The following is a 26,816-nucleotide window of genomic DNA, read 5'->3' as shown; positions in this document are numbered from 1 at the left end:
GCACCATCTAGGACTCAACCTGGGACCTCCTGGAACACATCAAATCTTTGTGGAGGAGGGATGACCAGCTGAACTAGCTACTTCTTTTTCTTTTTTTTTTTTGAAATATCAAAAATAGTACGTTCACCAACTTGAACATTTTCTCTCGTACTTGTTCTTGTTGAATTCATGTATTAAAAGAAAAAGGGAAAAATCTTTGATTCAACCAACATTGAGGACCCATTTTTTACTCCTTTAGTTTTGTCCAAAGTGGAAAGGGTAGGAAAAGAGAACCTAAAAGCCAAATGTGAAAAGAAAATGAATTGGCTAGTTGTTAGGTTCACTTCTTCTGCCAGTTCATTTGAGTTTTCGACCATGTTTATAGATCAAAATGTGTTAGCTCCATTAAAAAGGTACATCAGAGATGTCAGCAGACATAATCGATTGCGTGCTACTACAAGGAGTACTAAAAATAGCTTACATAAACCAGCAAGGGAACCAACTGTATAAATAAAAGAGAAGAGAAAGAAAACCACTAGTGTTTGGCTGAAACTGTACATCCAGACTAACACCAAATTGAGCTTTAAAGAGGCCATATTGAAGATTAAATAAGAGAGATAGGTAAACAAAATCATAGGACGAATGGCTTTGTGTAAACATCAAATGCTTCACAGCTTGTCAACTGCGGCTCCTGTAAAAAAATACAATAGAACAAGACGAGTTTTAAACTCTTAACAAATACAGTACAGTGGACTCGACAAACATATGCAAACTACTAATACTAGCAGGATTCACTGGTTAAGAATGGGAACAATGACCAAGAATGGAAATTTGATACTTGAGAACAAATTTGGCTTCTTCTTAAACTGTCACAAGGTAATTTCCATCACCGAACATAAGATGCTATATACTTGCACAATAGAAGTTTATGGTACTTGCATGTTCTAAAGTGATGGCTTTATCATTAAAATAAGAACAGAAATGAAGAGGAGATGTCATGGCAAACCAGGAAATATTTAAGATAGCATCTAGAAGTTCCAAGCAAGTTGACCAAACAAGGTAATTTCCATCACCGAACATAAGATGCTATATACTTACACAATAGAAGTTTATGATACTTACATGTTCTAAAGTGATGACTTTATCATTAAAATAAGAACACAGTTCCTAAATGTAGAGAGAGGTCATGGCAAACCAGGAAATATTTAAGATAGCATCTAGAAGTTCCAAGCAAGTTGACCAAACAAGTATAGCTATTTAAGCATGACCAAGAAAACCACACATCCATGTCAATCACATAGGCAGTATTTCAAATGGCATCTAGAAGTTCCAAGCATGTTTGAACACGGATAAACCTGCCAGCTACCTGCATTGATACTAAGTACATGCAATTTTCGCTGCTGATTCTCGCAGGGATAAGCCCTAATTATTTTTTTTAAGAACCAACAGTTTGATTCTTGTGCAACACCATCTAAGTTCTTGTTAGACGCAGCTTTTTGTGAATATGGCATCTTCAGTAAAAAAATTCGAGGTTCATGTTCGAGTATTTCATGTGGATACTCGCTTTATTATTGTAGTGAGTTCGTTGATCATTCTGACATAATCGTAATAAACAAAAAAACTATTAAAAAGTGAAGCAAAATACCTGTTTCAACCCGCCACCAAGACTACCTCCTGTTAAAAGCATAGAGAGGACTGATGTTACCGCACCACCACCAAGGTCATTACCAGTACCGGTGTTTCGGATGGTACTCCGCATTGAATTCAGTATGCTACCATATGTAGCCCCATGTCCACGCTCAAGTGCTTGGATGAAACAAAACGTCATTGCACCTGTTGAAGTAATCTTTGATAAAGCCTGTCCGCATAAAAGCGTTAGCTTGAATTGTTAGTTATAGCCATACAGATAAAGTTAACTGGTAGCCAATTAGAAGCCTAGGACACATAGCAGAAATGTGATAAAAGAAAAATGTTCAGTTTACAGGCACAACTCACTGAAGTATCTGCAGAGGTTTGATGATCATCACAACCACTGAACGAGACAACCTCCCCACCAGCGGTTCCTTTCCACAAACCTGACCTAGGACGGTGGTCCTCCCACATATACCTTCCATCTCTACAGCAACAATTTATTTTGACATAAATAAAATAGAACAAAAAACACAACATTAATTGTAAGGACTAAAAAACGGTATCACCGGATGTCGCTTCCCTTTATTAGCTAATAAGAAATAGATATTTTCAAGTAAATGCACTACGAATATGGACTAAAAATTAACCTGCCCATTCTGCAGAGGAATGGTAAATCTAGTACTGTGCCACTATGGCAAGCATCTATTATTGCATGAAGCTTCACACCGCGGATAAGTGGTCTGACAATTGCTGCGTTGATTTCATCATCCACTATCATTCCCTGAGTTTCAAAGTCCAGGGGGCAAAGGGTTTCATCATAACCATCAACCTCATCTCCATTGTAGTTCCTTTGTCGTGAACCATGACCTGAATAGTGAAACAAAAGCGAATCTCCTGGTTGACAGCCTTGAACAAGCCAATACATAGCCATCCTCAAGTTGTGCTTAGTTGGAAGTCTTAATGGATCAGTTTCTTCCTCTACAAAACAACTTCCAAATTAATTCCATGCATTTTCAAAGGGTAAATGCAATCTAACAATTCAGTTATGATTCTCAAGTACCATATCATGAGAAACCTTGTTCATTTACTAGATTACTAGACAAGTTTAAGGAACAAAGGCTTGAACAAGAGTACGCAGCACCAGTCTAGACCTACAAAACATGCACTTCTCAACAGCTTCCAGCATTTAACTCTAGACCTACAAAACATGCACTTCTAAATGACTGTCTTTTACCAGTGACTTGACTCTAAGCAATAGTTCCTTTTAAATTACTTTTTGGAGTTCACTTTACCATAATAATATCCTTAAAATTAGTCAATTTTATATCAATACCAAACTACAGAGTCAAGCTAAGATCAACAATAATCAAAATGAAGACACTAAAGAATAAAAAGTTTAGAAAGATGATGAAATTATACATACCGGTGAGCATAAGAATCGAAGCTTCAGGAAATTTGAATCGATTAATAAGAAGATAACGCATACACTTAGCATCATTAATACAACCTTTAAGTTCATGTCTGGAATATCTATATGAAATACCACAAATCACAGCTTTTTTACGACCATGAGGATTAGGAGGTGGACCAGGTGGAGCATGATTATAGGGTGATGGGGGTGGTGGGTATTGATTATGAGAGGCAGAAGTAGGAGGTTGAGGTGGAACAGCTCTTGGATCTAAAATTTGAGTTATTCCTTGACATAAAGCACATCTTAATGCATTTGCACCTGGTGGAATTTGAAGTGGTGTTCGACAAGTGCTGCAGTTTATTAACATCATATTATTTCCATACATTTTTGTTTTGTTTTTTTTTTCTTGAGAAATATATGGAAGAATTCTATGATTTTGGATGAAAAGGGAGAATTTAGGTTGCTTCTTAAATTAGGCTGCTATCAAGTTTGGTGGTGATTGATGAATTGTTTGGATTACAAGGAAAAATAAGGGGGTATTGATGAGATAATTGAGGTAGTTGGAGATGGCGGAGTTGTTGAATTTCAGCGGAGAAACAATTCTGCTACTTGTTTGTTTCTTTTTTTGTGTAACACGCTTTTGACGAATCCTTCGATTCTCAAAGTCCAAAGTTCGTATTCTTAAGAATCACAGCCTCTCTCTTTGTTAAGGAACCGGTCATTTTTGGGTTTGGGCCCAACAGTGATGCCGCGCGACCTTCCTGACTTTTCACTTTTTTGGGAGCCATCATAGATTTTTAGAGCAACTGCAGCGTTGAATTACTATACTCTCAAAATCTCAAGTCATATATGGCTTTTTTGGCTTAGCAATTTGGTATGCGACGTAGTGGGAAACAAATCAACGTACTCAATATCACCGTTTCAGGAGAAACGTAATCAAAGTATTTGTACAATATAAATGTATTTTATAATTTCGTCCATTACACCACGGGGTTTAATAAACCGTTTATATGATAAACATTTTCTATAATTCATTTTAGTCAAACGACACCATAAACCGCGTCCCAGTTCAAATGCTTTCTATAAGAAGATGGGTGAAATCCATTGAGACGCAACTATAGCTTGCGTCCAAGTCACATGTTATTAAAGTATACGTTTCAATAAACGTATTCTTAAACTACTTTCAATTCGCACAGATTCGTAAGTGTCGTTATATTAATGAAACATAAACTTAAAAAGAGATTATTGTTCAACGTATTTTATGACTTCGTTTGTTGTCCACGCGCTTTATAAATGCGTGAAGCTATATATGAGATTTGCCATAAAAAGTTTCCATATATAAACACCGGGTTTGAGAATATAAAAATATCGAACTTATAGCAGCTAGGAGTGCGATTGGATTTGTTGCCATATATGACTTATAGCAACAAAACTGCAATTGCTCTTAGGTTTTACCTATTTCCTATCCCACTTTTCTCTAAATCCCATCCATATCACAAAAATCAACTTTTGTGCAACTCTATCTAAATTAGGAGTTTTGTTAATAGGAGGGAAAGAATGGATTTGAGGAGGGAAAGATTAAAAGGAGGGATACAAAATTACCAAGGAGGCATTGACTCTGTAACATTTACACAAGATGTCCAAATTGTTCCTTGAAATAATGAAGTTAAGTTTTTGCCTAACGAATCTTCTTCCCTGTTCTACCTAAACCTAGATCCTTATTCCACGCCGATAGATCTTTGTACAGTTTCTGATTAAACTTTATTCCAAAACTCAAATCAACTGGATGTGTATATCAATTAATAAAGTTACAACAACCATTGGACTTGAAGATTAGGTATAGAGCTTTTTAGAAAAACACGTAGCAAATATGATGAATTATGATGTACTTGGTGAATTCCATATCGACTCAAGCATAATATTTTGCAGTTGCTAGTAAATCTAGTACCACTAATCTTAGGTAGTCAAAGAGAATGAAGAAGCACTTGTTGGGTTTTGAAATTAGTGAGTCTTTTTTAGAATTTGATCTTTGTATTTTCATTAGATTTAGGATTTGGAATTTGCTACGTACGTGATTTCTTCCGAAGGAGAACCGAAAACATGTGATGCGTGATATATACGTGAGTATCTATTAAATATGAGAAAGTAATCGGAGATTTTTTTTTTTTTTTTGAGAAATGGTTAAGATAGATTAATCGGGTGCCGAGGAGGCACAAAGGAAAAAATTGCATTACATAAAGACGCTAGAGCAGAGAGTTTCATAGTTGCGATGACTAGAAAACTCTCAAAGAAAACAAAGCAGCAAACACATACACCAAGGCTTAAAAAGTCTTATCCGTAAATTTTATCTTTCCAACACCAAACTAAATCATCAAAAAACAGACCCCCAAACTCCTTATCAGGCAAACCCCATTGGTATAGCAAAGCTTTAACTGCTATGATTGCGTTAGCTTCATCTTGTGCCTTGTTATGGAACACCCTTCTATTCCTTTCCAGCCAAAATTCCTACCAGATTGCTTGAGGTAAGTGATTCCATATGAATTGTTGTCTCTCATTGTCTAATTTTCTTTTCCATCCATCCAGACACACCTTTGTATTTCGTGGCCAAACTAAGCTTATCTTCGGGTATTGTAGAAAATAGTTCCAGACGACGTACACATAGCTGCAATGAAGTAGAATATGGTTTGTGGTCTCTTCTTGTTGGTTGCAAAATCTACATAGGAGGTTGGCAGAGTTCTCAACTAGATACCTCCTTCTCAAGTTGTCTATGGTTGGGAAAACATCCCATAACACAGCCCAAGTGAAAAACGACACCTTGGTTGGGATTGTTTTGTTCCAGATAAGCTTAGGATTAGTAAAATCTGACATGTCCGTGTTTGGGTCTGCAATTTCTAGGTCGTATGATGATTTTTTTGGGGGAACTTTCTGGATGCCGATGGAAGCCAAGATCTCGTATCTTGCTGACTTGAGATGATTTCCGGGTTACCAATCGTGTCAAAAAGTTGAGCAACCTCATCTATCTCATCCCTCTTTAAATTCCTTGAAAAATCAAGATCCCAAGCATACCCAGCTGAAGCAAATTTGAGTACTTGACTTATAGAAGCTTGTCGCGTTCTGCTTATCCTCCACAATTTAGGTAACTTGTCTTTAAGAGAATGGATTGAACACCAATTATTATTCCAGAAACTAGTGTTCTCCCTGCCGTTTAAGGAAATTTGGGAGTTATTTAGAACTAGAGGTAAAGAATTCATAATACATTTCCAAAGGCTGGTTCCATGAGAGCTTTTTACTTTTTCTGGATACCAAACATTTGTCTTGCCTCCATACTTTTGTTGAACAGTCTTCCTCCATAGATGATTTTTTTCATTTCCGTATCTCCAAATCCATTTTGCAAGAAGTACTTTATTTGTTATCTTAATTTGTTTGATTCCTAATCCTCCTTTAGATTTCGGTTTGCCCACTTTATTCCATCCCACCCAGTGAAAGGATTTTTTTCTCATTAGTATCTCCCCATAAGAAGTCCCTAGAGATCTTCTCTATCTTCTTAGCTACATCCACCAGAATCACAAAGAGAGACAAAAAGTATATCGGGATGCTGGCTAGAGTGTTGTTGATTAAGGTTACTCTTCCTCCCCTAGAGAAATATTTCATTTTCCATGTCGCTAGTCTCTTTTCGATATTTTCTATCACCGGATCCCAAATATGGTGCTGACGAGCTTTAACGCCTAGCGGGAGGCCTAAGTAAGAGAATGGAAGCTTGCTGATAGCACATCCAAGACACTCTGCTGCTTTCTTTCCTATACCGTATCAGAGATATGTTTGATGCCCAATCAACCTACGGTGCAATAAACTTACTTAAGATAATTTGATAGATTTTGTTTCTCTAGAGGAAGGGAAGAGGCGAGGACATGGTTGGTATTTAGAAGATATTTTTTTAATTTTCAGGCAGTTTGACTTTGACCTAAGATTAATAAGATTTTGACCGAATTATATTTCTCCTCAAATCCATTATTTCCCTCCTATTAACAGGACTCTAAATTAGGTGAACAAGACTGACCCTGTCAAAAATGTACCGTATCCTTCGTCTTCATCAGGTAACCCCTCTCCATCTTCCTTTTTAAACTTAAACCTAGTAATTTTCCTCTGCTAACCCGTGCAACTCATGCTAGCACCACATCCCCACCTGCATGTTATCATCGCTACCACTGCAAGAGAAGAACAAGAAGTATATAGTTGATCTCAAAATTTGTGCTTCATTTTTCTTTCTTTACTGGACATTAAATTTTATATCGATTCATTGAACCGAGTATACATGAACTAAAATTTATATACAAGGAAACATATAACTTTCTTTGATATTCATTGTTCAATTGGGTTTTCATCATATTCAACTATCCCCAAATAAAACAGTTTTGTATTAATGGATTTTTATTTTCGTTGTATACACTATCAATACCATGTACACAAAGGAAATAAAAAAAGTTTTGCAATCCGATCTCAAACCCGATTAAGATGGTGATTTTGAGATTAATTTCCGAACCTAATCAATTTGGCAGCCGACAATGGTGGTTGTGAGAGTGAATATTAACTATGGAGAATAATAGAGTGAGTCTTGTTCACCCGAATTGAATAGAGTCCATTTTATATTTGAGATGGGATTTAGGAAAAATGGGGATAGGAAATAGGTAAAACCGATTCTTATTTTTTTCCTCATGTAAAACCTGATCATATCTAGTCCAAATATGACTTTAGTAGGCTACAACTTAAAAAGTAAATTTGGAAATTAAAAAATGATAACAGACTTGACATACCAACTTCTCTAAGTTTTAATTAATCATCATTTTCGGATAGTGCACCGGAAAATACATAATAGTCCACCAGTTTTATTACATAACACATTGATTATTTATTTTCAATGCACGAAAAATGCGTAAAAAGTGCCCAGATATTTTTTTTATACTAACCCAGCTTTATAGCATACTGACTTTATTTTTTTATCCTTCTAAGAAAAAAAATATATTGTTCGAGCATAGCTCGGTCAAACTCACAAGTTTTGGTATGTCAAGCTTGTTGTCAAATTTAGTTGATCAAAATTGTATCTTGATTTATAGTCTACCAAGGTCAGACTCATACTAGGAATATAACATGGTAATTAAGTATCAGAACTCACCGTTACACCTCAAAAATTGAAGAGTGAAGAATAACATGGATATATCCATGTACGAGAACTTCATCAATAAAGGTATGTGAAGACTGACTATCCTACTTACTCATACTTTCTACCATTTTATCAACTGAGAATGGCGTATGACTTTAATGATGAATATTGCAAAGAAAGAAATCTCGAGTTTAACCTAGTGCTTGATAAATGTCGAATTATAAAATTAAGCAATGTAAAGCTTATTGCATAATAGATTGAGAACAATTTGTTGTTCAACATATCATAATTGCGTACAAAGTTCATAGAAGTCATCAAGTTAGTTATTTTATTTTCATGAACTGATTTGGTCAGTACATGAACTTGGAACTTATAAATAATAAGACTTGATGAATTATTCTATAATTAACTCGCGTACACGAAATGATTCGGTCAGTTCGCGCACCGGTTGATTTTGAGATGTTCCCAGATACTTATTGTAACTTAAGTACACGAACTAATTTGGACAATTCGCGAACTTATGGGTATGAAAAGTTTCAGAATTCTGAGACGATAATTCTTTCACATATTATTTTGGATAGTTCACAAACAGTTTTAGTCTTTGAGAGTTATTGAACTCCACAAATACTTGATGGTTCACGAACAACTCCACCATTGTTCTTGGGCTAACCTTTTGGTCCACAGAGTTTAGCTGGTGTCAAAATAATTCGTAAACATGAAAACTAGTTCACCAACTCAGCTTTGACTATAAATTATTTAACCTTGATCATCATTATAAATAGATTACTCTTTCAATACTAGAATCTCAATCCTGGCACTTTTACCTCTTAGTTGCGATTAGATTTGTCCTTAAAGGCCTAGGTTTCTTCTTGAAAATGCATCAGTTTGTGACTTTTGAAGTCTTCATTAAAAGACTCGTGAACCCCAATCAGACTATCTTTTACCTAATACTTCTTGATACCTAGAATTTTCTCTTGGTCATTGTAATTCTTATATATTCTAAAGGTCCACCTCTCATGCTATATCGATCATATTATAAGATTGATAAAAGTCCGGAAGTACTCTTCGTCTCAAACTTTGTAACTCCACAAGTATCATATATGTTATATTGATCATGTGAAGTAATTAAAATCGATTAGGCATCTCTGTAACCTTTTGAAGAGATTAATCTATTCTAATTGTTGAGGTTTGCTTGATATCTTCTTTATGTTGAAGAACCCCCATAAGAAAACCGATTTCCACAACCTAAATTGTAAATTTTCTGAAATAAATCAACAGTCTATCTACTAAAGGCATATTAGTTGAAAGTCTTCACTTCGGCTAAAGCAACTCCTAGGGTGTGCAGTGTTTTTTTTACAATTAAACCACTTGTTTTTTTAAAATCGGTGTCGGACGAAAATGCAATTGGTGTGCGCAGTGTTTTTTTTTTTTACAATTAATAAAATACTAAAAATAAACAGACAAATAAATAAAAATTACAAATAAAAATAAAGAAACTACTAAAAATAAGATAAAAGCCTAAAAATAAAATCTTCAGTTCCTCCCTTTTTGTAAGGCAAGTTCAACTTTCCACGTTTCGCTTCAAGCCAATCCTGCACAGCAAAAACAAAAATACCAAAGACGTAAAATAGAACAAAAAATAATCTAAAAAATAATAATAACAATAACAATAATAAGAATAAAATAAATATATACAAAACCTAAAAAATTCAAAACCTAAACCTAAATACAAGTCCGCGTCGGCGGCGCTAAAATTTGATGTGTTGTAGAAGTGGTAAATAAGATGTTCGATTCTCATACTTGTAGAGATTTGATTTCAGATGTAATAAACAAAAATACTAAAAACAAAGAAAGATTTTAACAAAGTTGAGAGATACTGGGACTTAGGATTCCACCAAACTTCACAATCAATTGGTTTATACAATGATTCATAACAATTTTAGCTCTTTTCTAGACTCTATTTCTTTGCCAAAAGTAGATTTTATAAATAATTAGATGTAAATCATAAGTATAGTGCATCAAAAGTTCTTAGACTATACACTATCAAAGAAAATCACAAATAATCAATGAAAATCATAATTCGATTAAAAATCAATGCAAAAAGTCATAAGAATCAATTATAATTACCCAACAATTATGAAACATGGCTTCCTCCGTCATCCCAGTGTTGGGGTTTAGCTCCTCATGCTCAAAACACACTCAAAATAATATTTCATAGCTCAAAAGGTGTTTCTATTGAAGGTATATGATGAAAAGAATGAATTGTAGTTACAGAAAGCCTTTTGCAAGGAAAGTAATTGTCGCTGAAAGTCTTAAGCGAGTTCAGATAAGAACAATAACAGATTTTTGTAGTTGAATATAAGATTGCCTTTGCGACAGACTTTATGTGTCTAATGTTCTTCGTGTTCTTGAGTTGTGCAGCAACAGAACTACTTCTTGCAATTTCTGATTCTTCGCTTCTCCGGCCTCTGCTCTACCCCAAAGCTCCTCAAAGTCTCGATAGCCCTGTATGGCTTCACCTCGCTCTTATTTATATACACAGAAACCCTTCAGGACAAAAAATCTCGATGAAATCTCCCCTTTTCTTTCAAGCAAAGTTACCGGATATTTTTCTTATTTCTTTTTTATCTTCATACGCTTCTCTGTTCAATCCAAACTTCCCAGATTTGGTAGATATCTTCCCAATCTTTGCGTAATTTCCAAGCATTTCACAAAATCCCGAGAATAATTCTTTCTTTTGTCCCACGTAAAACCAAAAAAACTCGAGACCCTGTTTAACTCAAACTCCGATGACCTGGTCCATGTTTTTCGATTCAAAAACCCATTCAATCTTTGTTTATCCCAAACGAGTTTATCCAAAACAAAAGCAGCGACTGAATCTCCCTAGAACTGGCCCAAAAATGAAAACAAACCCGAGAAAAGTTTTCTCCCTTGTTTTGCTTCAACACGATAATACACCAAATCTAGCCCAATTGAATATCCATATCAGCATTGTATTTCCACAACAGACTTATCCCATGAAAATTAGCAATTGAATCTCGTTAAAAGTGGTCCAAATCATCAACCCTAATTTTGTTCTTCAACTGCAGCAGTTTCCCGCCAAAAACCAGAATTCAAATATTAAAGATGAAGTGCCATGGACAAAAACTCGAGTGCTTTTAACACCGGTTGACCTGGGGTGTAAATAGCAAGTGGTCGCCCCTTAGTAATTGAGGTGCCCCTTATCCAAATGAGGGGTGCCTTTAGTGATTTTCTCCCACAAGCGCAAATACCACTTTTCGATCCAATTTTTCCACACATGTTTATTTCTCCAAAAATACCAAAATAAGTACAAAAATGGGTACTAACAATATAGAAAATTGAGATCAAAATAGACACATAAATGCGTCTATCAAGGGTTGTCGTATGCTAGTGTTTGTAGGGGATTAATACACCGCAATGTTCAAAGTGGACTATGTGATCGAATTTTGAATAGTGGTAAATAGGTTGTCGTTCACTCGGACTTTGTTGAGATTGATTTCAGGCTTAAATAAAGAAAATAATAAAATAATAAAAAGTATATACAAATTACTGTCACACGATGAAGAGAGAGAGGGACTCAGGATTCCACTGCTTTTCATGTCCATGGGGTTCATAAATTAATCCTAGACATTTATAGCTCAAAACAAAAGAAACAATAACTTTATTCTTTGCCAAAGTAGATTTCGTAAAACATTAGTTGTAAGTTGTGAGCATGACACATCAAAAGTGATTAAAACCAAGCATGCGACATCAAACAAAATAACAAATAATTAATAGAAATCATAAAACAATTAAATTCTATGCAAATAGTCAAATAAGAAATTAATTAAGTTACCACATTCATGAAAAAGTCGCTTCTTCCGTCGCCCCGGTGTTGGGGTTTATCTCATCACGTCGAAAATACACTCAAAGGAATTTTTCATTGCTCAAAAGGTGCTTACAAGGATGAAAATATATGAAAACAGAGATTCGTAACACTTATAATTGTTAGAAGTGATACTGTTACAGAACGATAAAAGGCAACTGTTGCTGATACTGTAGCTCTGCGACCCATGGGTAATTGTCGTTGTCACTGTTGATGAACGACTGTATTTTGTGGTCTTATGTTCTTCGTTCTTCCTTCGATGGCAGCAGCAGAGACAAGCTCTGCAACTCCCTATTCTCTGTTCTATTATTCCCCCTAACACTCTATCCCCTTTTCTCTGACATTCCATCATCTTATTTATACTCCACAGCCTCTAAATCTCCTTGTTTAATGCAGAATATTCTCTCTTTAATTTGTTATTCTCCACTGTCATCACATGAAGAAAACTTCCATTTTTCTTTTCTGTTTTTGATTCTCACGCATCTTTTGCAGCTCAGCACACTCCATGTTATCGAAAACATGTCTCAGAAGAGGTGGGACACGATGTAAACATGCCAGATAGAGTTAACTCTCGAGTATTTTTATCCGTGAATATTCTCTCCCTGTTTTGGATTTAACTCCAATCATCTAGCCATATCTGGTCGATTCTAAGGACCTTACCAGTCCTGTTTAACTGCATAAAGCCCAATCCAACTAAATCCAATGATTAAATCTCACCAGAAGCTCTCCAAACGAAATCCAGAAAATCCCGTGTAATATTTTTCCCATGAACCTCTGTTTCCTTCTAACGGACATTACAACCAATTTTAATCGATTCCAAACTCGTTATCAGGCCTGTTAAGCTCAATCAAATCCTACAAACAAATTCAGCCATTGATTCTCCTTGAATCGTCTCCAAATGCAAACCCTAAAATTTGTTTTTCCTGAAGAACTCATTTTCCCGCCAAAAACTGAATTTGAAATGAAGAAGATGGTGTCCCCCTAACCAGCTGTGGGTGCGAATAGCCAAAAAGGTGCCCCTTAGTAATTGTGGTGCCCCTTATCCAAACTGAGAGTCCGAATAGCAAAACTCCTCCGGGGTTCCAAAGAGCACTTTTTGAGCAACTTTTTCCACACAAGTGTATTTCTCCAAAAACAGCTACACAAACACAAAAACACCATAATAAGTACAAAATCAAGCACTAACAATAGAGACACTGAGGACAATTCAGACACAAAAAATGTGTCTATTAAATACCCCCAAACTTATTATTTTCTAGTCCTCAAGCAAATATAATGACTACACTTAGCACGTGCAGCAAGCCGTTAAACCGCTAGGTGGCCCTAGTGGCGGAGTGTCGTCTCCGGAGGGTTTACCAGAGGTGTACCCACAAAACCTTTACTCTAGAACCTAGCTATCTACGCAGAACCTTGGAAGGCACTAAAGAATCTCCTTGGTTGGCATACTTATTGACTACAGGAGGAAGTACCCTGATGCGAAATTCCAATTGTTGTACACGAGTTTGCACTCAAGCATACTAAAATTCATATAAAGTGACAGAGCTCTACTCACATAGTTTTTGGACATCATAAACCGGAGTCAACCAATCACATGGATAGACTAAAAAGATGGATGTAGAGAAAAACATAGATGATGTTGACTAAGGTGAACCTATCCTAATGGACTGAGATACTGGTCTGGACTAATATCAACACACTGGCATATACAAGGGGACCAGTGGTCGATAATCCTAACTTTAGGTCAACTCAGCTGGCATATACAAGGGTACTAGTGGTCGACTTTATTGTATTTATTCCGGTTGGTCTGGTGGTCTGGTCTCAAATATTATTTTTTTAATCTCAGTCACTCTATTTCACCCTAGCAATGGTAAAAAGAAAAAAATAGAAGTGATCAGGATTCTTTTGATGTTTCCATCACGAGGATATGGCGAAACTACCATGTTTTTTTTTTATAACACCCGAGCTCCGTGCTTTTATGAATAGAATCTTTAGATGTTTCCATCTAATCAGATTGGTTCCTCAACTCCTATAACCAAGATGCTTCCATCCACTTAGATTGGTTAGTGCCATCCTTAATAAGCATAAATTTCTAGGCTCTGGAGTTTATTTAATGCTACTAAAAGTTTCTGCCATAACCCCAAACTTAAATCTAACATTGTCCTCAATGTTCTAAAGATAAAATTAAAAGCATGAACAAGGAGAAATTGTTACCACTTGAAGCAAAAAATATAAGAAAAAATATTACCGTGTCGCATGAATATTGGGTTACCTCCCAAGAAGTGCTAAGTTTAAAGTCTTCAGCCAGACTAAGAAAGGATTAGTCACCACGAAGAATCATATAGCAGCTGCCGGAATAATTATGGGTCATCTGAATCAAAAAGTGTTACCCAAAAGAAGAGAAAATAGTAACAGACCATGAAGATACCAAACATACCCTTATTTAACTTTAAGACAACAATATCTAGTTGTGGTTCAGGTTCAGGCTCTATAAAAGGGTCTAGATAAAAGGTTTTCATTGGTTGTACTTCCTCAAAGGAAGGATCCTGAAGGTCAGGTTGTAGAGTCTGGAAATACTCAACTAAGAATTTAGAAGCACATAAAAGTAACCTGAATAACTGGGGATCCTCTAAGTCAATCAAATTTGACTTACACAACTGACCATAATGAACGTGGTGGTCTTCCTTAAACAAATGTGTCGACCCTAATCTCTTAAAGTAATTAGGTTTAGTCTCAAAACTCAATAATCGACACATCTGAAATTCAAACGTTCCCAGAATTGGAATAAAAGTTTTTGGTGGGAAAACAAAATCAATCTGGGTATCATAGCCTGGGTAAACCACATCAACCAGAGGATGGGTTTCTAACAACTGAACTTCTTCCTGGACATTATTAGGTTCGGGAGAGCTAGTATGAAGGTAATCTGGCACAATGGTTGAGGCACATATATGAAGTCCCAAGTGAGGGATCTCCGTAAGAGATAAAGGTAAGGCACAAGGAGAATGATAATCACCCCCAAACTTAGAGTTTTGGGTGTCTCTAGATAGACTAGCTACAATTTCCCTAATTTCTAGGTCATTGAAATCCTGAAAATGGTGAATTACTTCGTCTAGATTATACTCAGGTGATGCATCCTCACTCATATTTAAAAGCTCTACGAGTTCATCTTCTTCGTCTAAGACTAATGTTTCTAAATCGCTAGACTGTAAAACAATATTCTCATAATAAACTCGTTCCTCTAAACTATCGTTGACTTCGTAATCATAAGGAAATACCACATCGTTTAAAACTGGAGTATCTCTAGTCAAATCCTCGTCCTTTTGAATAGGTGAATAATTATTAAAATTATTTGGATTTGAACAAGAAACATTATCATTATTAAGTTCAATTGGAGGAACAAATTCCTGATCACTATGCCTACTTATTTCAAATTCTTCATCAACACTATCCTCATCATAATCATCATTATAATAACATGAAAATGGTTGGACCTCATCTAAACAAGTAGTGTTACCAATTTTATCCTCGTCATCTTGATTATGTGAATAACTATCTTCATTCTCAAAGGTATTATTGGATACACTATATTGGAAATTCAAGTTATTTCGAGCAATACTTTCGTTCGTCTCTAACTCAAGTCTACGTGTCGACTCAGCTATCCTCTCAAGGGTCTCCTCCAAAGAAAGTTCCCTTAGTGTTGGATCTAATTTTTGAGTTAATCTATTGAGGGTATCTTCTAAAGATTCAGTCGTTGTTGCAGTCCTGACGTCCATAACTACGTTATTCACCTCAGCTAACTTACATGTCGATTCAGCTAACTTTCGTGTCGACTCAGCTAAACCCCTGATGGACTCTTCTAGAGAAGGAATAGGAACAGAAGGATCATAAAAAGGACTACTTTTCAAAAAATTTATTGTATCCTCTAGAGACGAAGAACTATTACTATATTTTTCTTTCTCGAATGACTGATGCACGTGTGTATAGTAATTGGGCTCACCATGGTATGACCCATAACCTTCGAAAGGTTGGCGTTCCCAACCACTATTCACACTATGGTCATAAAAAGAGTGATGTCCATGTTGTTCAGTTGGATATTCATATTCATTGTGATGGCTATTATAATACCAGTTTGACATCCTAACTGCAAGGGAATTCTACACAAGCACAAACAAGGCTGACTCGACCACAACAAGCCTATTTTATCTAGCAAACAAAAAGCATGATGGCTCCCTTAGATTGTTTCTAGACCAGCTTATATTCTTTTGAAAAGGAATTCATTACAATCTGAGCAAACCTTTCTGGAATCAATCCGAGTTAAAGTAAGTTGAATAGAGGAGAGGGAAGCTCGGTGGAGCTTTGATACCCAAGGCCTCACCGATATTACAAGGCGGCGCAGTCACGCATTCAACTCACAGAAACCATCATGAACTTCGAAGTATGCTTAAAAGAGTAACCAATATTTTTCGAACGACTTTCCTATTAAGCTCGTTACCCTATCGGTCTCATTCTAGTCCAAATTTTAAGGCTTAGGTTCGCGTAGGTTACGTGTTCCTAAGGCGGGCAAGAAGGAAACAGTGATGAAATATGAGTCCTTATCTTGATTTGGCAAGGCCTTGCCCTTTACTAGAAAATTAAATCCGATTTTAGGTCCTCAACATATATGCATACAAAATCATCCAGTACACCCGCTGACAGGGGATTCGCGGGTGTTTAGAATTCTTACCTCCCGTTTCAGATGGGGATGAACCGTTGAAGTCGACTCGGGACACAACTCCTATGTCATGTACGAACCCGAGGGGCCGAGGCAATATCGTAATCGTCGTCCTTCTCTGCACACAGTTTATATTTAAAACTACCCTTCCGTAAGGTTTTAAGAAAAATAAAGTCCCATAGTTCAATGTCCGAAAGAAAAGAAAAAATAAATGTCCAAAAATAAAATATTACAAAAATAAAAACCTTAATTACATTTCCTAAAAAAATAAAATAATATAATATACAAAATCTTCTTCTTCACTCCTTTGGATTCCTCTTTTCTTTCCTTCTTTGGCTTCGCTTTTGTTTTCAGCAGTTTCTCCCTTTTTCTTTAGCTCAGCTCCAAATCTGAAAACAAATAAGAAATACCAAAAGGCATAAAAAAGAACAAAAAAAATAAAAATAAAACCTAAAAACAAATCTATAAACAAATCCGCGTCGGCGGCGCCAAAAATTGATCGAATTTTGAATAGTGGTAAATAGGTTGTCGTTCACTCGGACTTTGTTGAGATTGATTTCAGGCTTAAATAAAGAAAATAATAAAATAATAAAAAAGTATATACAAATTATTGTCACACGATGAAGAGAGAACAGGACTCGGGATTCCACTGCTTTTCATGTTCATGGGGTTCATAAATTAATCCTAGACATTTATAGCTCAAAACAAAAGAAACAATAACTCTATTCTTTGCCAAAATAGATTTCGTAAAATATTAGTTGTAAGTTGTGAGCATGACGCATCAAAAGTGATTAAAACCAAGCATGCGGCATCAAACAAAATAACAAATAATTAATAGAAATCATAAAACAATTAAATTCTATGAAAATAGTCAAACAAGAAATTAATTAAGTTACCACATTCATGAAAAAGTCGCTTCTTCCGTCGCCCCGGTGTTGGGGTTTAGCTCATCACGTCGAAAACACACTCAAAGGAATTTTTCATTGCTCAAAAGGTGCTTACAAGGATGAAAATATATGAAAACAGAGATTCATAACACTTATAATTGTTAGAAGTGATACTGTTACAGAACGATAAAAGGAAACTGTTACTGATACTGTAGCTCTGCGACCCACGGGTAATTGTCGTTGTCACTGTTGATGAACGACTGTATTTTGTGGTCTTATGTTCTTCGTTTTTCCTTCGATGGCAGCAGCAGAGACAAGCTCTGCAACTCCCTATTCTCTGTTCTATTATTCCCCCTTACACTCCATCCCCTTTTCTCTGACATCCCATCATCTTATTTATACTCCACAACCTCCAAATCTCCTTGTTTAATGCAGAATATTCTCTCTTTAATTCGTTATTCTCCACTGTCATCACACGAAGAAAACTTCCCTTTTTCTTCTCTGTTTTTGATTCTCACGCATCTTTTGCAGCTCAGCACACTCCATGTTATTGAAAACATGCCTCAGAAGAGGTGGGACACGCTGTAAACACGCCAGATGGAGTTAACTCTCGAGTATTTTTATCCGTGAATATTCTCTTCAAGTTTTGGATTAAACTCCAATCATCTAGCCATATCTGGTCGATTCTAAGGACCTTACCAGTCCTGTTTAACTGCATAAAGCCCAATCCAACTAAATCCAACGATTATATCTCACCAGAAGCTCTCCAAACGAAATCCAGAAAATCCAGTGTAATATTTTTCCCGTGAACCTCTGTTTCCTTCTAACGGACATTACAACCAATTTAATCGATTCCAAACTCGTTACCAGGCCTGTTAAGCTCAATCAAATCCTCCAAACATATTCAGCCATTGATTCTCCTTGAATAGTCTCCAAATGCAAACCCTAAAATTTGTTTTTCCTGAAGAACTCATTTTCCCGCCAAAAACTGAATTTGAAATGAAGAAGATGGTGTCCCCTAACCAGCTGTGTAGTGCAAATAGTCAAGAAGGTGCCCCTTAGTAATTGAGATGCCCCTTATCCAAACTGAGAGTCCGAATAGCAAAACTCCTCCAGGGCTCCAAAGAGCACTTTTTGAGCAACTTTTTCTACACAAGTGTATTTCTCCAAAAACAGCTACACAAACATAAAAACACCATAATAAGTACAAAATCAAGCACTAACAATAGATACACTGAGGACAATTCAGACACAAAAAATGTGTCTATCACTAGGCCCTATGGTTTTTCTGCACATCACAGTTTTCCTCGTTAAGTTTTTTTCTTGGTGTCTTGTGTTATTTCTTTTCCGCATTATATTGTTTATCTTTATATTAGAAATATCACAAGTAAGATGTTAAACAACCTAGACAATTTTCAAACTCAAATTGTATAGAACCTACAAGTTTCGTTCTTGTGAATTCCTGTCTTGAAATATAGATTGCAAGATTTGTTCTCGTTGGAATTTGGTTCGTGTACAGTTAGGGATTTTTTAGATTGCCCAAGGAACTTGTTTCACGAGCAGATACAAGAATATTTTCTATTGATATATATTTATTGATTGTAACAAGTTTATCCATACAAGGTCCTGAACGAAAAAGTTGGTGGTGTGCTTGACCTTCTCCTTTTCAAATATTAGTGTCCAAACGCGTGCATGAGGAATAACCTGTGGACCAAAGGGTGCACTAAATAAAATCAAAAACATGAACAATTCAATAACTAATGCACAAACTTGTGTGCTGACTAAAAATAACCAGTGTAATTAATTCGTACCAGAACACATGTGCTTTAAATAAGCAGTGCACAAAAATGTGTATTACGTTAACCACTTATGCTTTAAACTAGCAGTGCACCAAAATATGTAATCAACTCTATGTTTTTCAGTGTAAAAAAAATACATTAAAAGTACACCAGCTTAAATATCAGGAGGGAAATGTTACACTCTTATAAACTCGCACTATATCATAAGTTATATAAACTATCAGGTTGCATAACAAAGACAGTCAAGATCTTCTGACTTTTATTAGGTTTATTTGGCTTCCTTAGGAGACTCGAGACCGAGATTCTTTCATCTTATTTCCGTAGCGATTTTCTTTCCCCTGCTGTTAGACCGTTTCCTCTTTGAATAATCTAAGAAATATCTCAATGAAAATAAGATTTATAAATGTTGAAAACGCGGAGGTACAAAAACCACACCCAACTATTTCATTTGGCAATATGTATGGACTAAACTCCAATATAATTCCGAGAGTATCAACTTAATGAAACTCACACAAGAAAGATATCAAAGAGATTTATCTCTTTCTCAACACACACATTGAATCAAACAGATAGAAATCCGTTAATCTGATTGTTATGAGAATAACTCAGATGGTACCAAAGACCAATGTCCGAGTGTCAATCAAGTTTTATCCAACAAACAAGGTCGGATTTATTAACTGTGATTGAAAAACGTACAACCTGTGATATTTCAATTATATAACGAAAATATAATGCGAAAAAGAAATAACACAGACACTAGAATTTTTTTTAACGAGGAAACCGCAAATGCAGAAAAACCCCGGACCTAGTCCAGACTTGAACACCACACTGTATTAAGTCGCTACAGATTCTAGCCTACTACAAGTTAACTTCGGACTGGAATGTAGTTGAGCCCTAACCAAGTCTCACACCGATTAAGGTATAGTCGTTCCTTACGCCTCTTGAATCTCGCAAGATCTGCGCACTTGATTCCCTTAGTTGATGTCCTTTACAGCCTAGAAGTTGTTACGACCCAAAGTCGAAGACTTATAAACAAATCTGCCTCCCACGGATAAGTCTATTCTATTTGTTGTTTTCGTCTTAAGATAAAGATCTAGGTGAACAAGAAACTCAATTAATAATCCGGTCTTATACTCCCGAAGAGTAGCCTAAAAATATTAGTCACCTCACAATAACCCAACTGATATACAGAAAAAGTTATTGCGGAATCACAAGAGTCTGAGACGAAGAAACTGTTGTGATTACTTTTTATATCTTACATATCGGAGATAAATCTCGAGAAAACCTTAGAGAGGACTAAACTCAATACGATAGAAAAAGTAAGATCAGGATACGCAACTGCAAAGAAAATAGTTGGACCTGGCTTCACGATCCCAAGCGAAGTCTTTAAGTCGTTAAACCTAGTAATGGTTTTCAGAAGAACTGGAAACCTAGGTTAAGAGAGAGTCGACTCTAGTTTGCAACTAGGACACACGAGAGTGTCGGGATTAAGTTTCCCAGATGCTAGAGCTTCTCCTTATACAGTATTTCAAATTAGGGTTGCTTACAACCAAAGCTAAGATATCTTAGTAACAAAGCAATTAATATCCACCTTTAAATGAACTTCCGACTTAAAATTCAAGCTAAGTTTTCTTAGAAAATAGGCAATCAATATCCATCGTTAGATGGTTTAGCTTGATATACACAAATGAAATATACCTATATTCAGATATGGATGAATCGTACCTAAACGTATATAACAAGTTGGCTCAATAATAGTTAACAAAAGTTAGCCATATGAACACTTTTAGCTTAGATATATTCATCTAACACTTATAGACTCAATCTGATAGTCAATCAATCATGATAGATAATCAAATATATCTAAATGTGTTTTCGAGAGAGTTGTTCAAATGTTCACTATCTCATAGAAATATCCATGAAACATTTGAAACATATTCGGTTTGGTTTGTAAGTATACAAAGTACTTATACAAGAACCAAATCATGAACATAATGCCACGATTTGCAAAACGAGTTCGCATACCTTAAAGCATTAAGAATCCATGGACTTTAGTTCGCAAACGAACCTGAGTTCATGAGTATAGACAATAGTTAGCATACATAGTATGTGAACAAGTTGTCATACTTAGCGATTTTAGAACCTAACCACCGAGTTCGCGAGTTACCGTTTAGGACCTTGCCTAGTTTTGTCGTTCGCAAACACTGTTCGCAGACCATAGTTCCGGAGCTACCACGGATAAACTCGTTCGCAAACAAGAGTTCCGGACCTGAATTAGCATTTCATGGTTCGCATACTGAGTACGCATAATTTTGTTGTATCCATACATTAGCAGTAGTTCTAAAACTCTTGTTAATCGATTTGAAACATCCTTAGAAGACAACAACGGTAATCTTACACATACCACTAGCTTCAAGTAAATTTCAAATGATTATATAATCAATACGAAACTTCCCAAGTTAACATCAAATGATTGTCTCACACACATTATATAAGATGTTCAAGGTAATTTTCACATGATTATCTTGACTTAGTATTTAGTTTCCAACAAATGAATTGTTTACAACTAAAGTTTTCAAGTAGATGGTGAAGCATTCTAAGCTTTAAACTCGTATTTCGAGAATTATATAAGCGAGATAAACTCGACTCGAAAATTTAAATATGTATAACACAAAGTCTGTATATCTATAGAACTTAGTCTCATTAGTATATAGAATTGAATAGACTTATGAGTGATAGATAAGTTTTAGTCTCCACATACCTTTTATCGTTGAAGTTCCTCCAAGCTCTTCAGTAGATTTTCTTCTTCAATTGGTGAAACCCGTGAAGTCTAAAGTTCAACTACACACTTCTATCATAATCCGAGACATAGCTATAAGCAGACTAGAAATCAAGATATAGTTTTGATCAACTAAACTCGACAAACAAGCTTGAGATAGCAACGCTTGCGAGTTCGACCGAACAGTGCGCTAACAATCTCCCCTTTTGTCAATTTTAGTTACAAAACTATCAATACATATGGATTATAAAATAAATAAACTTTGTAGCTTCTAATCCATCATGCTTGATTTCCTTGGATCTTCAACTTCCTTGAATTTCTCCATCGATTATGAATGTGTTCAACTCAGCATCATTGTTGTTGAAGATCCATAGCAATAACAATACGAAAACAAATGTGCTCAATCATTGTTATTCAGTGTCATAATTGTTGATGATGGATTTTCATTTAAGGCTAAAATTGAAAAGGCCAAAACTATGCGCTAACATCCTGCAAAGGATAAAGCCGTTGATAAAGTGGAGAATACTTCTTCACTATAAACTTAAAACATTACCAATTAATGCATGACCAGCCTTGTATTTCCTGTACTACTCCATTCTCATTATTGGTGCGGCATGACGACTGAGTGATCGCTCTCAGCAGAGCAACACGAATCTCCAAGCATTAAATAAGGAGGCATGTACGAAATAATCGTACAGGATATAACTCTCGGAGTGTTATACTAGCCCGATCGAGCATCTAGACTGTCCATATCAGTCTCAGAAACAATCATGACCATACAACTTCACCAGCATGATTGGATGACTTAGTTGGATCCATAACCCTCAAGCAGGTATTGGAGCATTCAACACCGGACCAATGCAGACCCCACATGGTCGGCCCCGCAAAAAGAGAAGCATAGCTTGCTAAAACGTCCAGCCAAAGCAATATGGACGTGAAACCCTAAATTAGGGTTTGTGGCACATTACATGAGTCGCAAATCAGTCTCAACCATCCATCTTCGCAGGCATAGATGGACGGTGTAGATGTAGATTCAAAGGGCCCAGAGCATGTCAACACAATCACCACGGGCCCGCCTATAAACACGACCAATCGGTCAAGACCAACCACAGTTGGTCGTTCCAAACCGTACGCCCAAAGTGGGCATGCCGCACGGCCGGAAAAAACCCTAATTAGGGTTTACATTGATCGTGAGCGTCCGTTTTATCCTGATCGAATGGAGGGTTTAGATGTTGACTGAGCAGGTCCAGTGAGCATCAACATGATCATCGTTGACCCATCTATCTCAACACCCGATCGTCCAAGGCATACCATGCCTGGTCGCCTCGATTCTCATGCCCAAACTGGCGTGGTCACACCTCCCAATCACGAACTGATCTCGACCACTCAACTTCACCGGACAAATTGAGTGGCTTAGATCACGTTTCCATGGGACAGTCAGGTATAGACGTGAACACCAGCCTATCACCTACACGCCGAACCAATCGGCCGGGACCAACCAAGCTTGGTGGTCTCGAAACGCGCGCCTGAAGAAGGCATGGCGCCAGCATTTGCGGCACCAAACTTCTGTCGTAAATCAATCCTGACCGCTCCTCTTTGTCGGACAAATTGAGCGGTCCAGATTACACTTTCACGGGACAACAAGGTATGGGCATGTACACCGGCATTCCGTCTACACACATACCCAATCGGCCATGCCAAAATCGTGTACCAAGCTTGGATTCGACCAAGCTAAAAAGTGGTGCTTGCGCACCTCTTCCAAAACCCTAATTCCACTAACGGTCGCAGATGAGTGTCTCAATGATCATCTCGTCCGTCCAACTTCACCGGCTTGGCTATACAGCCCTGGTCAGGAGTTAATTGGTCAGTGAGGCGTCATGGTGATCACCACCCGTCACTCTACCATACCATGTGGTCGGTCAAGGGAGGACTTGCTTGCACAACCTCCAAACCATCACATGAAGTAGGTTGGACATGAAGCTAATTTGAGACGCTCAAACAGCGATGCTTCATACATACTCGATGCAATACCTGCATAGAATACACACGATACTTCATAAGTATCGACTTCCTAAACACTTAGTTATCTAATCTAGCATTACATGCTACTTTCTGTGGGTCCCACGATCCACACACTCGAGACATCAATCATGTCACAAACTGGGGGATAAATACTGGGGTATCGGTCTGGCGGTTTACAGCATGCAGCGTGCAACACGCCATTACAAGAACGTGTCAGGAAGTCATGAACAGTTAGTGATTATGGGAGAAGTGGGCAAGACTAATCGTGTAACACTAACACACGACTCCACTACCCCATCACTCCACTTTCCCCACTTCCCAGGAGATATGAGGTTCAGGCTCAAAGACTTGTATAAATAGGTTCTCCGCCCTATTTTCCAGACAGGACAAGACAACAGAAACCAAGTGGTGATACAATCGTATTCAAACACCAGAACTGATAGCTTACACTCTGCAAGCCAGTTCAGTCTTCTGATACAAGTAATACATAGCCAATACCTTCACAATCTCAACACCTTCTTCGCTTTCCTCCCTAAAACCAGCCCCATCTCCTTCACTTTGTGACCGAAACAAGTCTGGAACGGTCATTTCTTGGTATAGGCCGGACTTGCACAAATTGATTTCTCGAATCATAAGCACTCCCGTGCAATGCATTTGTTTAGGGTTTAGATTCATTCCTCATCCACACACCCAAAATTACCAAATTCCGCGGGAATAGTTTTCACCCATAAACAATTGGCGACCACAGTGGGAGATTAATCTCTCGGTTGTAAAGTCAATTTCTTCAATACCATTCGATCGGTTTCAAATGGTTGGTCTTAGGACCGCCTCAACGGCCTCAAATTATGGTGATTCCTCCAACGGAGATACCCCTCCTCCCAACGGCGTACCTGAAAGTATAATCAGGAGACTTCCAACGTTGAGTGAACTAGCGCGGGTACAGGAGATTCACACGAAGAACATGGAGCTGATCAAGGAAGCGATAAATGGCATACTTGACTTCCTCGTCAAGATCACATCAGAGATGAGCGTTCCAGAAGCTTCCACACCGGGGACTGGTCCCTCTCAAATCAATAGCTTTACTACGAACCAGAGACCAGTGGATCAGGAAGTGGCATCTCTAGTGGAAAGTTTGTGTGAACTTTTACACCTCTCGAAGAATCAGCGGGTGGAGACGTTTGCTGCAATTAACCAGATAGCCCTGGACGTACACCTGTCTCCTTCACATCCAGAGGTCCTAAGCGCATTGGAAATATCTGTAAATAATGTTACATTTACAGAAGAAGATATGATGGCAGAAGAAGGTCACAATCGAGCCCTGCATGTTACGGCACACATCAAGGGTTCAGAGTTCAGAAGGGCCCTCATCGACAGAGGAGCATCTTCGAATGTGATTACTCTCAAGACTCTCAGGACATCCAAGGTTCGCCCATGCAAGATCGTACGACAACCCACCAGAATGACAGACTTCGAAGGAAACCATACCAGCACGTACGGGTATGTCAATCTGAATTTATCAGTAGGGCCTGTTCAATCAAAAGTGAAATTTGAAGTCATAGAGAAGGAGCCGGACTATCATATGATACTAGGGAGACCGTGGCTTCATGACAATAAGGTTATCCCTTCAACGTATCACCAGTGCCTAAAGACCATGCTAAATGAGGAAGTCATCCGTATTCCTGCATCATTGTCTCCGTACGCACCAATATGCGGAATGAAACTTTTCGAGCCAAAGGAAACTCCGCAGGGAAGATCAAACAAAGTCATGTGCACCCCACTACCTACGTGGGCTTCAATTCAGGAAGAAGACCGACTTGCATCACTAAGGGATAAGCACCACGACGTACCTTTGCTGATGAGGCGTCCATCTTTATCCGGTGAAACTTTAACCCACGTTCACACCAAGAGGGAACGAAATTTCGAGGCAACCGTGATCATAAGGGGAAAACAGTATATCGACGCCGCTGTTAGCAATTAGCAGGAGAGACTGGCACCCAGTCTCTCCGCCCAGGTGAGTGCTTCAAGAACGATGGGTCGCAAGAAGAAGTATTGGACGCTCCGCGACAGTTACAAGATGACACCAACTCCACAACTGACGAGCTCGAAACTGTTAACATTGGGAATGAAGAATCTCCCAGGCCTGCCTTTATCAGTTCGACTTTGTCCACAGACAAACGCGCGAGTCTTATCCAGCTTCTCAAGGAGTATCAAGACGTATTTTCCTGGACGTATGAGGAAATGCCTGGTCTGGATGAAAAATTGGTCACTCACACCATCTACATATCATACCTGGATCCAAGCCGATCAAACAGTCTCCGAGGAAATTCAGACATGAAGTGGAAAAGCAAATCAAAACCGAAATTCAGAAGTTGCTAGCTGCTGGTTTCATCAAACCTATTCACCATCCGACCTGGTTATCTAATGTGGTTCCAGTAAAGAAGAAAAACGGACAGATACGGTGCTGTGTGGACTTCAGAGACCTGAACAAGTGCTGCCCCAAGGACGATTTTCCTCTTCCTAACATCGACATGTTAGTAGATGCTACCAGCGGACAC

The 26,816-nt window shown here is 37.5% G+C and overlaps 1 protein-coding gene across 1 annotated transcript; it reads right to left on the bottom strand.

Moving 5' to 3' along the window:
• Positions 1 to 357: 357 nt before the first annotated feature.
• Positions 358 to 3,697, bottom strand: LOC113297305 (metacaspase-1-like). Its single transcript, XM_026545741.1, has 5 exons — positions 3,035 to 3,697; positions 2,259 to 2,589; positions 1,975 to 2,095; positions 1,625 to 1,837; positions 358 to 670 (listed from the first exon to the last, which is right to left on the bottom strand). Exons 1-5 carry the CDS (start codon positions 3,405 to 3,407, stop codon positions 611 to 613), a joined length of 1,098 nt encoding a protein of 365 aa, XP_026401526.1. The 5' UTR covers positions 3,408 to 3,697; the 3' UTR covers positions 358 to 610.
• Positions 3,698 to 26,816: the final 23,119 nt, after the last annotated feature.

Source organism: Papaver somniferum, chromosome 7 (assembly GCF_003573695.1).
Source record: "Papaver somniferum cultivar HN1 chromosome 7, ASM357369v1, whole genome shotgun sequence".
Lineage (NCBI taxonomy): Eukaryota > Viridiplantae > Streptophyta > Magnoliopsida > Ranunculales > Papaveraceae > Papaver > Papaver somniferum.
The sequence above is the reverse complement of the archived record's forward strand: the minus strand, read 5'-3'. Positions and strand labels throughout refer to the sequence as shown.